The sequence below is a fragment of the Cervus canadensis genome, chromosome 10 (genome assembly GCF_019320065.1).
Source record: "Cervus canadensis isolate Bull #8, Minnesota chromosome 10, ASM1932006v1, whole genome shotgun sequence".
NCBI lineage: Eukaryota > Metazoa > Chordata > Mammalia > Artiodactyla > Cervidae > Cervus > Cervus canadensis.
Window position 1 is genome coordinate 39,665,225 of NC_057395.1, and position 16,598 is coordinate 39,681,822.

The following is a 16,598-nucleotide window of genomic DNA, read 5'->3' on the forward strand; positions in this document are numbered from 1 at the left end:
GCTGGAAGAGTGTCATCCTAATACATGTCTGTTAAAACCGTCTCACGTAATTACACTAAATTGTATTAGACTTCCTAATCAAACAAAGTAATACAAAACTTGTAAAGCTATGAGTAATGAAGTTTACTTCCCCATACCCACCCTGACAGAAAATTTCACGGCCTTCTCCACCCCCATATAAATACTTTAAAATTATTTTCAGAGACATCACATTATATTTCTCCATTAAGGTTAAGGACGGTACCATCTCTAGTTTCTCCAAATCAGGGGAAGTAAAACTGAAAGGAAAGAACTGAGAAGCAGGAACCAGAACTCTGAGCCCCACATGAGTGGCATTTATTTCTGGGTTTTAAGGTCTTCTGGCCAAACCCCCAGCCCTAAACTCAACCCCATAGAGGCCAGGGACAGGGTATGGGGGGGTGGGCAGTGGGTAGCACGCTGACCCACACATGGGGCTAACATTCCTCCAGCAAACGCTCCAAGGCTAGAAAGAATCCTTGGGGCTGGGAAATCTTAAGGCCCTGAGATAAATCTCTCGAAGACTAACATCTGTTCTGTGAAGCCACAGGCCTCACCAAGACCATGTGGCCGTGAACTCCCCGAAGACAGGAGCAGCCAAGGCTTTGCGCACAATGGTGCGTCTGAAATTCCAGGTGTGGACGGGCCGGGAGGAAGCCAGTGGCAGGAGGGCAGGGTGGCCAGGCAGGGCCAGTGTCTCATGGAGTCAGTTCAGGGCTGAAGCTATCCACGGGCCTGCAGGCAGTGGGTACCCTATCAGAACAAGGGCCCTGGAGCCAGGTGCCCTGGGCTTGAATTCTGGCTCAAATCTTTGCCAGCTGGGCATCCTAGGGCAAGTGGCTTCACCTCTCTGTGCCGATTTCCTCATCTGTGAGGTGGGGTGACAATCACCCCTCCCCCAAACATGGCAGGTTAAATGGCAACACGCTGGGCACAGGGCAAGCACCGCAGGGTCCATGAGCAGGGCCAGGCGCACCCCAGACCCGGCCCCTCCCTGAGCACACGGCACCCCAGCAAGGAACTTGTTGGTAGGGGATCCCCTTCCTCTGTCCCCCCACGATTGCCACAGACAAGTCATGCCAAGCCAGCGCCAGGCACCCTCCCGGGGATAGAGCGCCATGGCCTGTGCCTCTTTGGCCCCTGCCTTGCACACAAGGTCACAGGGGCAGCGCGTTTAGACAAGTGAGGAGCCTGTGTCTCCTCGGGCTTTCAGCCCCGAAGTACACAATGTTCGGATAACATGCGCAAGCTTCAAATTCCAGAACTGCACTCCCGTCTATGACTACGCTTGGAGGCTTAATCACCCAACATCACGTCAGTCCTGCAAAGAGGGCATAGGAGTCTCCCTCTCAGTGTCAACTGGGGGGTCCCTCGGGGAGGAGCCCGTGAATGGTCTCAGCCAGCGGGTGCTGGGCGGGCTCTCCACGCTGCTTCGGTCCCAGGAAGCCCTGCCCTGCTCGTGCCCAGCTCAGCCTGTGACAGGGTGACGTCGGAGCTGCTCCAGGAACTGTGCTCACGACAGACAGCTGGGATCCAGCCGGAGTTGTCGCCAGGCCCCGGGACAGGAATCAGGAGGCTCCAGCTCCACGCCGGCCCCTGTTGCAGCTTCCCCAAACCCTGCCTAGGTGGTCTCCCGACACCAAGTATGTACTGACTATGTACCCTGCAGTCTGCAAAATGCAAGTGGGAGGGACTCCCAGGCAGGAGAAGGAAGGAGGTCCCAGACACGGAATCAACAGACCCCCAAGGACCCTCAGGGAGCGGCCATGGCAGCAACGCTGGGAGGGCTTTTATCGTAGGAGATGCTCGTGCCAAACGCTCTGGGCAGAGAGCAGCAAGGGCTGGGGCTCCAGGAGGAGAGGGAGCAGCAAAGACAGGCACCAAGGCTGGCAGAGCAGAGGCAGGCAGGGCTACAGTGGGTCCCAGGTGTCACGGGCCCGGGGGATCCGGGTGTCACCTTGTGGGCAAGGGGGCATCACCTGGGAGTGAGCCGGGTCTGCACCTGAGGACACTGGGGGACCAGGCCAGCAGGGACGAATCCAGGCCAGGGGCTGAGCATGCTTGGGAAACCGGGAGGCGACAGAGACGCGGTGTCAACCCTGGGGCTCTGAGGGCAGGACATAGGTTGCAGTCTTGGGGTGGGGGGAGGACATCCAGACTAGTCCCCAAGGCCTCTGCACATCTGCCACCCCAACCGTGTGGGTGGGGGGCCATGCATGGTCCTCTGGACAGGAAGCCCTCCAGGACATCCCCAGTCACCTGAGCCATACCCAGGCCACAGCCCCAGGACCCCAGGAAGGGCCCCCTGCCCTCCCAGAAGCCAGCACTTCTCGAACAATTGTCAGACCCAGAGACAAGACAAGCTCCTGACTCTCGCTGACCCCAAGCACAGAGGGCGGCCCCCGAATCAGAGTGGCTGGCAGGCCACCCGTCTCCGGAAACAGGAACCTGAGCCAGCACCACCACGGCCCCCACCACCCAGGAGCGCGGACAGTGGCCGTAAAGGATTCTCCTGAGCCTTCGGGAAAGGGGTCCCCCCGCCCCCCGCCGAGGCCCTCAATGGAAGAGCCCCCAGAGGCGGCAGAGGCGCAGCTGCAGCTCCGGCCACCCTCAGGGCTCCAGGTTGCGACTACAGCGGTGGAGGGCCCCAGGCAGCACAGAGATGGTCGATGGCAAGCCTGTCTCAGGCCGGAGCTCAGCACCGCCCAGGCCGTCTGCCCCCCAAGAGGGTGACGGCCCTGCACGGCAGTGCACTGGCCCGGGCACCTGGCATCTCGAGGGCACCGGAGCAAAGCACCAGTGATGTCGAGAGCAATCCTACCGGGGCCTGAGTCAGGCCTTCTCATCTGGTTGGAGACAAAAGTCATCTGTTGACAGACTGGGAGTTTGTCCATATAATGATGCCTCATGGAATTTTTTTTTTTTAATTCTACAAATTGAATGACTTTTTCTCTTTATATACTTTTGCTCTCCCCACCCCAATTTTAATAAAATCCATTTTAAATCTAAAAAAAAAAAAACACATCATAGTATTTCTTAAAGAAATACAACCCTGGAGGACCTGTGGGCGAGATCCTTCCTCGGGCCTGAGACAGCCATGAGGTCTGACCGACGGCCAGCAGAAAGAATGGGGGATGGAAAGCCTTGGGCCCCTGTCCTGGCAGCGATGGGAGACCCAGTGCTGCCACATGTGAGAGGGCTGACCAGAAGTGACCGGAAAGTTCTGGAAGATCGTCTTCCAGCAGCTTCTCTAAAACGCAATAGTGCTGCACTGACGCGAGACTCCCTCCCCCGGGGGATGTTTTATTCTTTTAAAAAAGAAGAAAAGGAAAAGCTGGGTTTGAAGAACTTACACAGAAAGTGAATTAAATAAAGGCTTATGAGCCTGGTAGTTTTCTTCAGAGCTTCCGACCCTGAGAAACTGAGTTTAGTTTGAAAGAGAGGATCAAGTGTGGTCTTACCAGCCCCGCTGTCTCCTGGGGAGAGGGGCGGGCCCAGATGGCGACCCAGGCCCAGGGTGCCACCCCTCACCCCTTCTGGGAAATCTCAAAACAGAGCTGAACTCTAGTTTCTGCTGTCAGAGAATGGCAGAGATACAAGCCCACCTTAGAGAACACTGCGGGATAAACGCAGAGAAGGATGCCTGCCCTCACCCCGGGCTGGGGTGCAGCAGGACACTGGGGTGCAGTTCTGTCCAGTCACACAGCCTGAGACGAGGTCCTGCAGACTACACACACCCGGAGTGATGCTCTCCTGGCCATGCTGGGTCACAGAACACGACTCCACTCCTGCGTTTCCCAGGGTCTAGCAGCGGGAGGAGGCTTCTCCCAACACGGAGTTGACGGCCCCAGGATGCAGAAATCTTTCTCTCTCATCCGACCTCAGTGCCCACCATCAGCTGGGTGCCCAGAGGCGGGGACACACTGAGAAGGACTGGCCACCTTCCTTCCTTATCCTGTGCCCCCAAAGAAGCAGGAGGCCCTCTCACTGCTCAGAGGCCACTCGGGATCCTGGGGTCAGGGCTGGGCTGCCTCCTGGCGCCCAAAGGGGTGCAAGCTCCACTGTGGTTCAATGAGGGCCTGTTTCCTCAACTCACAGACAAATGTGGAGTTTTTCTCTTCCACTAACAAGAATACATGTTATAGAAAAACTAGGAAGTGCAGAAGGGTGAAGGGAAGAAAATAAAAGTCACCCACAGACCTCCCCTCAAGGACACCCTTTCTCCCACGTAGACCTGTGCACGTCTGACTCGGCTGTCGTGGGGCCTGAGGGCACCTCCATGTCCCAGAGGCTGGTGGGGCCCAGCTGGGATGGTCTCTGGCCCAGGGTTTAGGCCCAAGTCTGCAGGAAGGATGGCATTTGGCATAAAGCCAGGGCACAGAGTCTAAGAGGAGGGCCCCCCCAGTCGCCCTCCTGCCCACCTCCCTGCCTCAGAGACACCACAAACCAAGCCCCCCGGCAGCATAAGTCCCAGGGCTCGGGCCCAACTCGGAAGGTGCCTCCCGTCCAGCCCAAGCCTGCGTGTCTGGTTCAGGGGGCTTGGCCTGCGCCACGTTCACGAGGACTCAAGTCCAGGAGCTGGAGAGACGGCCCTGTCAAGAGGGCCCCAAACCACCCCCACAGCCACACGCTTCCTGGGCAAGAAGCTGCTTTCCTGACCAACGCAGACGCTGGCTGTGGTGACTCTCAAGACAGCAAACCAGAGGAAGCCTGGACGGTGCCGCCAACGCTCGGGAGCTTCAATTCCAGAGATTTCCACTTCTCAAGGATGCTGTGAATTCCCTCTTCTCCAGACACTGGGAAGAGAACCCAAGCTTCTGCTTCATAACCAAGTGTTTTCCTAGTCTACACCTGGGTTGCTAACAGCCTCCAATGTCACCGCCATCTCCACACAGTCACGTGAGATGCTCACGTGGGTTCATCACCGAGGGGACTGTGCGCCGCGCCAGGCCTTTGGCGGGCAAGGTGGACGGGGCTGTCTCCCTAAGTTAAAAACGCACCTGCCTTCTGACAAAGCAGCCACACATCTAGGACCTGACGCCATGGAGACCCTCACCCGCTGGGACACGGACATCACTGCAGCAGTTAATTTCAGCAGCAACAGAAGGGCTCACCGCTTCAGAGCATTTAAATATATTGTTATGCTCAGGTCATGGACCACGACACAGTCTACTCAGGACCATCCTCCTTCCTGACCTGCTGGCCTCAGGCCAGCACCCTGCTGTCATTACAAGAGTTTGGGAAAGTGTTCACATATCAGACAGAACTGGCCTTCCAACAGTCACTTAGAAATATATTCAGTATTCTTACTTATTTTTCCCTCAAGAGGCAACTTTCAAGCCCACCCATTGAAATTTTGGCAGGAAGAATAATAAACTACTAAGTTAACCAGGAGTGACAATCATTCTATCATGTATAATCTTTCTTGTCCTGAACTGTGGTATTTTTTCCTGTTCAAATTTCCTCTTATCCTACACCTCAGGTGAGCGGCTTTGTGGGTTCACACAGGTCAGAAGTTAGGTCTTCCTCCCAACAACGCTTTTTGTTACCTGCCAATTTTGCCTTCCTTTCTAGTGTGAAGTTTCTGTTTCATACCTTATTTCAAATGTCTAAGGCCTTACAGGGTCATGACGATCCCAGGAAGCTCCGATGCGGGAGAAGCCAGAGAACAGACCAGCTCTCACCTACACCCCTGCTGTCTGCCTCCAGGGCCTTTAGCCCCGGGTCAGATAGAGCATTGCCTTGAAGACAGGGAGATATGCTCCCTCCACCTGTGGGGCCAGGGCCAAAGCTGACTATCTGGGTTTTTAAAGGGCCTGAGAGGTTGTCGTGACCCGTGGGGCAAACGTAGACTGGTCCCTGAACCTCACACAGAGCATAGTGTGGTCTGAGAGAATGTCCCCCCAGCAGAAAAGTGAATACAGCTTCAGAAAAAGACAAGAGAGGGGAGCCAGCTACAAACAGAGGGCCTGCCTACTTGGCAGAGGTCCCAACATTTCAGGCCCCTAAGATGCTTCACCAAGACAAATGCAATTAATCTTCCGAGTCGACTAATGGCTAATCTAAGAAAGAAAGAAATCTAGCAAGAGAAAAAAAGAGAAAGGGATGGAGGGAGAAAGGAAACATTGGACTATTCTATCAAGTGAGGGGTGGACATGAAACAAGAACTCACAGGTCGAGTTTCTACAGTGATCTGCGCTGAAAAGATAATGGGAAATCCATGTTCTATGCATTATCTAACAACATGTGTATCTGATACATAATATCTATTTTAATCTTCTATAATGTTCCCTTCCACAACTGGGGTGGGAGGCAGCAAAGAGGGAAACCTGGGAGGCAGGGGGTGTGGACACCACTGCTTCTTAGGAATAGCATCTTGCTGTTATTCACTCAATAAACATCGAGAAAACAACAAAGCTATGCTAAAGCACCAGGGGAGGCAAGAATGCAGAACAGGTTGACAGAACATGGCCAGACTTCAAGAGAGACTGCAAGACACAGAACTGTTCTCGACTGTGTGATGGAGGGAGTCGTGACTTCTGAACTCACACCTTTCCCCACTGGACTTCCTCTTGTTGACTTACGCTCAGTCTCACAACTTGCTCTGGGCAAGAGAACCCTGGTTTGAGAAGTGCCTTTTTACAGCTCTGCCACAACCATGAGAAGGTCCTCTGCCCTCGAGAGTCACTGATGCTTTGGCCTGGGCCCTAGAATGAACACATGGAAGTTGACCCAAGAGTCAACCTGTGGCAGGAGCCAAACTAGTTAGAGGTAACACAGACCAGTCAACCTCCACCCAAATCAACAGCAACATGAGCAAAAATGAATGATTGACGCTGCAGGACCCTCAGTTCTAGGATGTTTGTTATGCAGCCTTGTTGTGGCGATAGCTGACTGATACAGATGGCTTCCCCAAAGGGAATCTACAAGCCACTTAGAGACAGCTTGTCTCTCCACATTCATAACGAAACCAAAGCTACTTACCAGGTTCACCCTTCTTCTTTGACCCAGACTTCTTCTTTGCAGGAGCCTCTTGCTTTGGTGCTTCCTGGCTCTGGACCATGTCTGCATTTTTGCCCTGGGTAGGAGTTGACTCTGCCTTTTTACCCTGATTGGCAGATGCATCCACCTTCTTGCCCTGGTTGGGGGAACCTTCTGACTTTTTGCCTTGGTTTGAGGTTCCCTCTGCCTTTTTCCCTTGATTGGGGGTCCCATCTGCTTTTCTCCCCTGGTTTGCAACACCTTCCACCTTTGTGCCCTGATTAGCAACTGAATCTGCCTTTTTGCCCTGATTCTGGCCTGCCTCTGCTTTTCTGCCCTGGTTGGGGGTCCCCTCTGCCTTCTTGCCCTGATTCTGGGGCCCCTCTGCCTTCTTGCCCTGATTCTGGGCCCCCTCTACCTTCCTGCCCTGATTCTGGGCCCCCTCTGCCTTCCTGCCCTGGTTGGGGGTCCCGTCTGCTTTTTTACTCTGGTTTTGAACCACTTCTACCATTTTGCCCTGGTCCAGGGCACTCTGCTCTTTTCTGCCCTGATTCTGGTTCCCCTCTGCCTTTTTGCCCTGGTTCTGGGCCCCCTCTGATTTCTTGCCTTGGTTCTGGGCCCCCTCTGATTTCTTCCCTTGGTTCTGGGCCCCCTCTGCTTTCTTGCCCTGGTTCTGGGCCCCCTCTGATTTCTTCCCTTGGTTCTGGGCCCCCTCTGATTTCTTGCCCTGGTTCTGGGCCCCCTCTGATTTCTTCCCTTGGTTCTGGGCCCCCTCTGCCTTCTTGCCCTGGTTCTGGGCCCCCTCTGCCTTCTTGCCCTGGTTCTGGGCCCCCTCTGCTTTCTTCCCCTGGTTCTGGGCCCCTTCTACCTTCTTGCCCTGGTTCTGGGCCCCCTCTGCCTTCTTGCCCTGGTTTTGGGCCCCCTCTGCCTTCTTGCCCTGGTTGGGGGTCCCCTCTGATTTCTTGCCTTGGTTCTGGGCCCCCTCTGCCTTCTTGCTTTGGTTCTGGGCCCCCTCTGCCTTCTTACCTTGGTTCTGGGCCCCCTCTACCTTCTTGGCCTGGCTGGGGGTCCCCTCTGCCTTCTTGCCTTGGTTCTGGGCCCCCTCTGATTTCTTCCCTTGGTTCTGGGCCCCCTCTGATTTCTTGCCTTGGTTCTGGGCCCCCTCTGATTTCTTCCCTTGGTTCTGGGCCCCCTCTGATTTCTTGCCTTGGTTCTGGGCCCCCTCTGATTTCTTGCCCTGGTTCTGGGCCCCCTCTGATTTCTTGCCCTGGTTCTGGGCCCCCTCTGATTTCTTCCCTTGGTTCTGGGCCCCCTCTGATTTCTTGCCCTGGTTCTGGGCCCCCTCTACCTTCTTGCCCTGGTTCTGGGCCCCCTCTGCCTTCTTGCCCTGGTTCTGGGCCCCCTCTGCCTTCTTGCCCTGGTTCTGGGCCCCCTCTGCCTTCTTGCCTTGGTTCTGGGCCCCCTCTGATTTCTTGCCTTGGTTCTGGGCCCCCTCTAATTTCTTGCCCTGGTTCTGGGCCCCCTCTGATTTCTTGCCTTGGTTCTGGGCCCCCTCTGATTTCTTGCCTTGGTTCTGGGCCCCTTCTGCCTTCTTGCCCTGGTTCTGGGCCCCCTCTGATTTCTTGCCCTGGTTCTGGGCCCCCTCTGATTTCTTGCCTTGGTTCTGGGCCCCCTCTGCCTTCTTGCCTTGGTTCTGGGCCCCCTCTGCCTTCTTGCCTTGGTTCTGGGCCCCCTCTGCCTTCTTGCCCTGTGTAGAGCTGGTAGCAGGGGCATTGCCTTTGGCGCCCACTGGGGACACCACCACCATAGGCACCTCCTTGGGAGCAGCTTCCAAGATGGCAGCCTTTGAGGCAAGAACCTGGATGGAATTCACTACAGAGCTGACTGCTGGTTCCACCTTTGCCACTTTTTTCTCCTTCTTCTTTTTGTCCTTTGGGGAAGAAGCCAGCTTCTCTTGGGGCATGGCTGGTACTGTGGCTACAGGGGCAGTGACCACAGGGGACTGGACTGGGGTTGGAGCCACCGCCACTGCAGGTGCCCACACTGGGTCCCTGGGGAGGATGGTCACGCCAGGGGTGGGCTCATGGTCAGGTATCTTCCCGTTGGGCTTCTCCTCCTTTTTCTTGGTCTTTCCTTTCTTCTCCACTGTCTTCTCCTTCTTCTTCTTCTCCACTTTCTGGTGGTTGGTCTTCGCCATTTCCTTGCGCTGGTTGGCCAGAGCTTCTTCATATGACGTCTCCTTCATGGAGAAGGTTGACACCAGGAAGATGCCGATGGCGGAAACAACCATGAATCCACCAAAGACCACAACCCCCAAGGTCTGAGTGTCGTAAATATCCATCCTGGCTGGTTTTCCTTTCACCTGCCAAATACATACACGGCAATTACTTTCTGTAGAAACCGAGGCATTTGACAGTCACCATCCCCACTTGTAACACCTAACATATATGGTTCCACTAATCCTTCAGACTGATAAAATCAAAGAAGAAACAAACCAGGCAATCTCTGCTGTCACCTGTTCTCCCTGCCCTCTCAGAAGTGAGCAACTTTTACACAAGCTGGGACACATGAAGCCACAGAGAGATGGCAGCAGGCAGCTCCATGACGAGGGCACGTGGCGCCCAGACAACTCAGAAGCCGTGACCCCAGGTCAAGATGTTCCCCACCACAAGGTCAAAGATGCACGTGAACATAAGCATGGGCCAGTGTGAGACAACTGGGAGTGGTAAGGACTGTGTCAAAGTGCCAACTACATCAGGAGCAGGAGTCACCCAGTCACAGGTGACAACTGTAGAAACGTGAGCACTAGGTTGATGTATCTTTTGCTTTCTCATATCAGGACAGATTTCCACCACCACCCCCACCCCAATTCAAGTTGACTGATATTAAGAATACCGTGTGTGTCAAATCAAACACAGCTGCTGGCTCACACTCACAGTGTCCCGGCCAGTGGGTCTCATGAGCACTCTTTCTCTGCTGCCCCCTCTCCCCCAGGGCTGATAAACACAAGTACCCGCCCAGGGGCAGAGATGAGAACCTACGCATTACAATCCCAAAGGTGATCAACATGTGGTGAGGAAAAATGGAGCCTGTGAATCCACGCATTAGGAAACAGGAAATATCAGTCCGAGGAGGCTGACCAAGTAAGACCTCAGGTCTGAATTCCACATGCAGAGGCTGCAAAGAGGGAGGGGGACGGCGTCACCAGGTCCACTCCTCACCCTGGGGAGAGGACCCTTTGTCTGACGACACACTCCCAACCACGAAAACGATCCACCCTTCTCGCTGGCCAGGGACCGAAGTCCACAGGGTTGGAGGTGGCCAGGTCCACACCCAACAGCTGTCAGCCGGGCTACCCCTGACTTCAGTGAGGAACTCCCAAGGGTCCATTTCTTGGATACACTCAATGTTTACCAACTAATTTTGCTGCGGCTATCATAGTTTCAGTCCCCTGACCTGGGGAGTGAGAACAGAGCCCAGCTCCCCCAGGAGGACCAGCAGTGGAGTAGCTATGGGAATGCATGTGTGAGAGGCTGGGGGAGGGCAGGGGGAAAGGAGGAGAGCTAAGTGGTCCTCCAAGCCCCTGGAGCTGGGATAGGGCAGGCCCAGGCTTCTCAGTGGTTTAAAGGTTGAGATTTCTCTTCCTGCATGAGTGGGGGCTTCTAAACAGCCATGGAATCCAAATTTTGACATTAGGGGGTTTGAGAGGAGGGACTGAACTCAGCATCCTACTCTAAGGAAAATCAGTCTCGTCGCAGGAAAAATGCGACTTTGCTGTCTTTCTACGAAACCCCTGCAGAAGGAGGGTGGACTGTGCCCTGCTCTCCAGGGCAGCACCTTCCTCAGGGGCAGCTGGACACTTACTTCTCCCAGACTGTTGCTGCGGGCTGCAGCTCTGGGTCAAACTCCACATCCTGGTCCGCAAGCCCAAGGGAGCTCATGGAGCCTCCAGGTCTTGGGGCAGCGAGTTCTGACCCCTGGTCGTGGGTCCCACACACACAGAGGTCAGGAGCCTTCGGGACCACACTCGCAGCTGAGTGCAAAAAGCCTGGAGGGAGGGGTCCAGGAGGCTGGAGGGAGGGGACAAGAAGCTGGAACGTTCCACCATCCCCTTCTAACCGCTGCTGCTCGGTGGGTGTCCACAACTGAAACGCTGGGTCCTCACAAGGACCCCTCAGCACTCTGCCGACACGGACACGTTTCAGGTACGAGGTGACAGCATAATCACGACACCATCCTATTCAGGTGACAAAAATCCTCTGACCTGCTGTGCAGCACAGGGAACTCTACTCAATATCCAGGAAAAGAACCTGAGAAAGAGTGGATACAAAAACCCTCTGCAACGCCCTTCTCCAGAGGCAGCACCAGGCTAGGGGCCCGGGTCACCCAGCTGCAGGTCTGCAAGCCCCGGGTCCCCAGTGTGCCCTGGAGGGCAGGTCCCATGGAGGCCCTGGGTCACCAGCCCCCAGGACAGGCATTACCCTCCCCATCTCAGCTCCTCCCACCCCCACCCACTTCATCCCCTTTCTAGCACCATGGACTCTGCAGCTGAGTGGTTTGGGCAGAAAACCCACAGATGAAAAGCTGGTCTTGGCTCTCAAATTAGGCAAACACAGGATACAAGATATTCTCTGTTGGGGGAAGAGTGGAGAGAAGCCAGCTATGAGAGCGTTTCCCTCTGCAAGCGCAGACAGACATCTGAGGCCATCACTTCCGATGCCTCCAAATACACTCAAGGTCAGTTTTCAAGGTTAGCCTGCCAGGTGCTCCACACACAGTCAAAGGACCCTGGCAGGAACCTCCCACAAGGTTTTCCACAAGACTGTGCTGTGTGCCGTTGCATCCAGAGTAGGCTGACCACAGAGAATCTGCGCTGTCGATCCCGGAAACTTCTACGAAATGTACACATTTATTTACAACAGCCAATCTGCTTAGAGTGTGAGGCAGAAGGCCAGCCAGCACAGGGAGCAGACGGCCGCCCCGAGGCTCAGGGACCACTCCCAGGCTCCATGGCTGAAACCCCAGGCCCACCTTGGAGGTGCAGAGGGCATGGCTTTCTTCTGCTCCTGGGAGTAAGGACTGGGGAACAGAGGTTGTGTGGACACCCCAAGCATGGACTACTGTTGCTGATTCACTTGGCCTGACCAGGCTAGTGCAGCTTGGCCAGGTCAGTCCAAACTGGCAACAGGGATTTGGGTTGGTTTTGCAAAAGGACTCTCAACAGCACTCCTGGGGCTGGGTCATGTCACCACCCAGCTATGCTGTGGGGGACCATGTGTGGGCACTCCAAGAAGCTACAGCCGGGGATGGGGAGGTGGGTGTCAAAGAGACCCAGCCCCATTTCCTGGGTGTAAGGTGACTTACCAGGAAGGCACAAAACTAAAAGAGAATGACAACAGAATCAAGACATTAGCAGATATGACTGCATCATCAAGTACTTCAAATATACAGAAGATTAAGAAAAATATTCTGAATGTCCATTTATCCACCACCCAGGTTTAGCAAATCCAAACATTTCCCCCATTTACTTTAGATAAACGTTCAGTGTCTCATCTTTCCTTCCACAGAGGACCAATACCCAATGTGCCACCATGCTCAGCCATGGGTGCCCACCGGACAAGCCCAGGACCACCCTGGCAAGGGTTGCACAAGACCAGCCCTGCGAGAGTCACTGGGCAACGTTTTATCCTCCAGAACACACCACTGGCCCAGGGTGGGCACCGTGCCACCAGATACTGCAAACTGCCCCCTGGGGCAGCACGAGCCCCATCCTCCACTCACCCTGCAGACATGCCCACCAGATGCCGGTGATGCTGGGCCGCCTATGGAGATGAGCACTTCGCGCTTCTCCTATGACACGGCCTGTTCACATGCTTGGCCTGTCTTCTGAAGGGCTGCCTTTTTCTTTGATTTATAGGTGTCCTTTACATAGCTTGGATATTAACATTTGTTGTTTTCAATGTATCTAAGTCTGTGGAGCTGACTCCTTGGGAAACACCCTGATACTAGGAAAGACTGAGGGCAAGAAGAGAAGGCGGTGCCAGAGGATGGGATGGTTGGATGGCATAACTGACTCAATGGACATGAGTTTGAGCAAACTCCAGGAGATGGTGAAGGACAGGTAAGACTGGTGTGCTGCAGTCCATGGGGTTGTGCAAAGAGTTGGACACAACTTAGCAACTGAACAAGAAGTCTCTGGTTTCATTTTCAACCATCTTGTTTGTTTTTACAGTGTTTTCTTGTATCACAGCTATTCTCCCAGAGTCTGGGGCTGCCCAGGTGGCACTAGTAGTAAAGAACCCACCTGCCAATGCAGGAGATGTGACAGACTCAGGTTCGATTCCTGGGTCGGGAAGATCCCCTGGAGGAGGGCATGGCAACCCACTCCAGTATTCTTGCCTGGAGAATCCCATGGACAGGGGGGCCTGGTGGGCTGCAGTCCCTGGGGTCGCAAAGAGTTGGACAAGACTGAAGCAACTTAGCACACATGCCACAGAGTCAAAGATAACCTGTTTCCTTTTTCTTTTAAGGAAAAAACTTTTGCTCTCCTTTCAATCTAAATAATCACTCAGTCATGTAAAGAGGCAATGCACTTCTAGGGGTCAAAACTTGAAAGGCACAAAACGGCTGACACAGAGTGAAAACCTCCCTTATACCCCTGCCTCAGCCACCCAGGTCCCAGCCACTGGGAGAGAAGCCCTTTACTGTTTATTTTCTTCTGCACACTTCAGAAAGCTTTTCGTAGTTTGGTTTAATCACCTGGGATTTACTCCGGCATATGACAGGAAACAGTGTCAGCTTCTCTCACGGCTTAAATTACCTGGCACCCCTTCTGAACCAGTCCACTCTCCTCCCCGACTTGCACAGTGGCCTCTGCGCCACCAGGCTTGATGGACTTACACTCTGTCCCACCTGCATATTTATCCGTGCCCGGCATCAATACCACATTTAGGCCCACGCATTCGCTCCAAACCCCAATGCCACTGGGATTTTTGAAACAGACTAAATTTACAGATGAAGGTGGGGACAGCTGGCTGTACACCATGGGAACCGTCACTGCAGCGTGGAGCACTCCACTTATTTAAATGTCCTTTTATATTATATTTGCAAAGAGCTTTTATGATCTCTGTAGAAAAGTCTTTGTTGTTGTTGTTAAGGTTATTGCTATTTTTAAGTGTACAAGAAAAAGATACCTTTTTCTATTTCTAGCTACAGGCATCCAGCAAACTTATTCATATTTGCACGTGTGTTGTTTACCCAGATATTACACTAAACTTTCCTCAAATACAGGAGTTTGTGGATTCTCTTCAAGAAAAAAAAAAAAATCACCTATGAGAAAAGACAGCCGTTCCTTGCTTCCTAAGCCATATCATCGTGTCCCTGAGCTGGGCAAGAACTCTGAGCAGGCTCGCTGGTCTTGTCGCTGAGTTTCCACTTCTGATGAGTCACTATTAGATGCTGTGTTGGTAGAAAACTTTTTATGAGTATCAGGTAAGCTGTCTTATATTCCTAGTTACCTTTCCTTTCTAATAACTGGGCATTAAGTTTGAGCAAGTGCTTTTTCTTTATCACTTGACATTTTCTCTAATCTGAAATGGGTTGAACTAAAATAACATACATTCTAGTGTTAACTCACAGACGGTTCTGAGTGTGTAGACACTTCTTGATGGTGGGTCTTTTCCTTCTTAATCCCTCACTAGATTTGGTCTGTTGACATTTTTCTAGGGGATTCGGGGCTGTGAGCTCTCATGTGAGGGGAAGCAGAACTGTCCTCAGACTGTGCTTCCACAGTCTTGGCAGCAAGGTCTCCTCAGTCCCATAAGCTGAGGATCACCCTCTTCCCTCTGTTCTTTGCAGATTCAGAAGAAATGGCCTGTAAAACCGTCAGTCTGGTTTTTCGTGATCTGTTCCTGGAGGGGGAGGAGTGGGTACAGAGCCACTTTTTAAAAAAATTGAAGTATAGATGCTGTATAAGATTATATAAGTTACAGATGTACAACATATTGATTCACAATTTTTAAAGGTTTTTTAAGTATAAAACTGCTCCGTCCATAGTTTAAAATATTGGTTATGCTCCCCATGTTGTACAATATACTCTTAGGGCTTGTTTTATTTCATTTTATTTTTGTAGCTTATTTTATACCTCTTAATCCCTTTGCCCTGTCCAGCCCCTGCCCCCTCCCACCCCCCACTGGTAAACACTAATTTATTTCCTATTATCTGTGAATCTGCTTCTTTTTTGTTATATTCACTAGTTTGCTGTATTTTTTCAGATTCCACATATAAGTGATATCATACAGTATTTTTCTTTCTCTGTCTGACTTATCTCACTTCACACAATACCCTCTACGGCCAACACCCTCGAGATCCACCCATGTTGTTGCAAATGGCAAAATTTCGTTCTTTTTTAATGGCTGAGTAGTATTCCATTAGTATTTCACTATATATATATTATATATACATCTGACATCTTTATCCCTTCATCTGTCTATGGACATTTATGTTGTTTCCACGTCTTGACTATGGTAAATAGTGTTGCTATGAACACTGGGGTGCATGTATCTTTTTGAACTAGTGCTTTTGTTTTCCTTCAGATACATACCCAGGAGCAGAACTTCTGGGTCATATGATTGTTCTATTTTTAGTTTTTTGAGGAACCTCCATACTGTTCTTTTCCACAGCGGCTGCACCAATTGACATTCCCACCAACTGTGTATGAAGGTTCCCTTTGGTAGAGAGCTGACTTTAATTGCTATTTCAATTTCAATGATGATTCCAGGAACCGTTTATGGGTTTGTGATTCAATCTACATAATAAATTTTCATCAGTCCTTCTTCTAACTTCCATTGGTTCATCCTGTTCTTTCTAACTGCTTTACATGAACATTTATTAACTTTCAGGCCTTTTTTTCTTTTTTCTTGTAGCAAATATTTAAGGTAATAAATTTTCCTGTAAGGTACTACTGTAGCTTTATCCTCCAAGCTACAATGCACTATTTTCATCAGTGCTCAGTCTGAAGTATCTTCCAGTTCCCAAAAGACCTCTGACTCACAAAGTGGCAGCATCCTTAACATTCCTAACATGTGAGGGCTTTGAATTACCATCAACAATCCTAATTCAACTGCACTGTCCATCAGAGGATCCATTCTGTGTGATACAGGTCAAAGCTTTTACACTTGTAACCATGATCCAGGAAGATAACTTGACCCAGGACACATACCTGCACCCTCTTATATGCACAGTATGTATATGATCATGTAAATAATAAGACTTTCATGAAATAATAACTCAGTATTTGCATGTGTCATGCACTGGTATCTCCTAAGCATCAACATTTTTTTAAAGTTTTTCACAACAAATTAAATCGACTGTGAGGGTCATGACACACTGGGCCTGCAGTCTGACAAAAGCACTGGCTAGGATTTTGATGTTGGGGTGTTTTGCTAGATTGTGGTCAGCTTTTACGAACATGTACTATGGGAAAGATTGCAGGCAGAAGGAGAAGAAGGTGGCAGAGGATGAGATGGCCGGATGGCATCACCGATTCAATGGATGTGAACTTGGGCAAACTCCAGGAGATGGTGAGGGACAGGGGGGTC

The 16,598-nt window shown here is 52.1% G+C and overlaps 1 protein-coding gene across 10 annotated transcripts in view; it reads right to left on the reverse strand.

The window, feature by feature from the left end:
- RRBP1 (ribosome binding protein 1) overlaps positions 1–16,598 on the reverse strand; it is a 46,751-nt gene that overhangs the window by 17,891 nt on the left and 12,262 nt on the right. For 2 of the 10 annotated variants that reach the window (XM_043479068.1, XM_043479058.1), the window contains exon 2: positions 7,003–9,361. In XM_043479068.1, the coding sequence (XP_043335003.1) occupies positions 7,003–9,340 (2,338 nt within the window). In that variant the 5' untranslated portion in view covers positions 9,341–9,361. The remainder of the gene's footprint in view (positions 1–7,002; positions 9,362–16,598) is intronic. The other 8 variants (XM_043479064.1, XM_043479067.1, XM_043479066.1 and 5 more) reach the window with 8 other exon arrangements.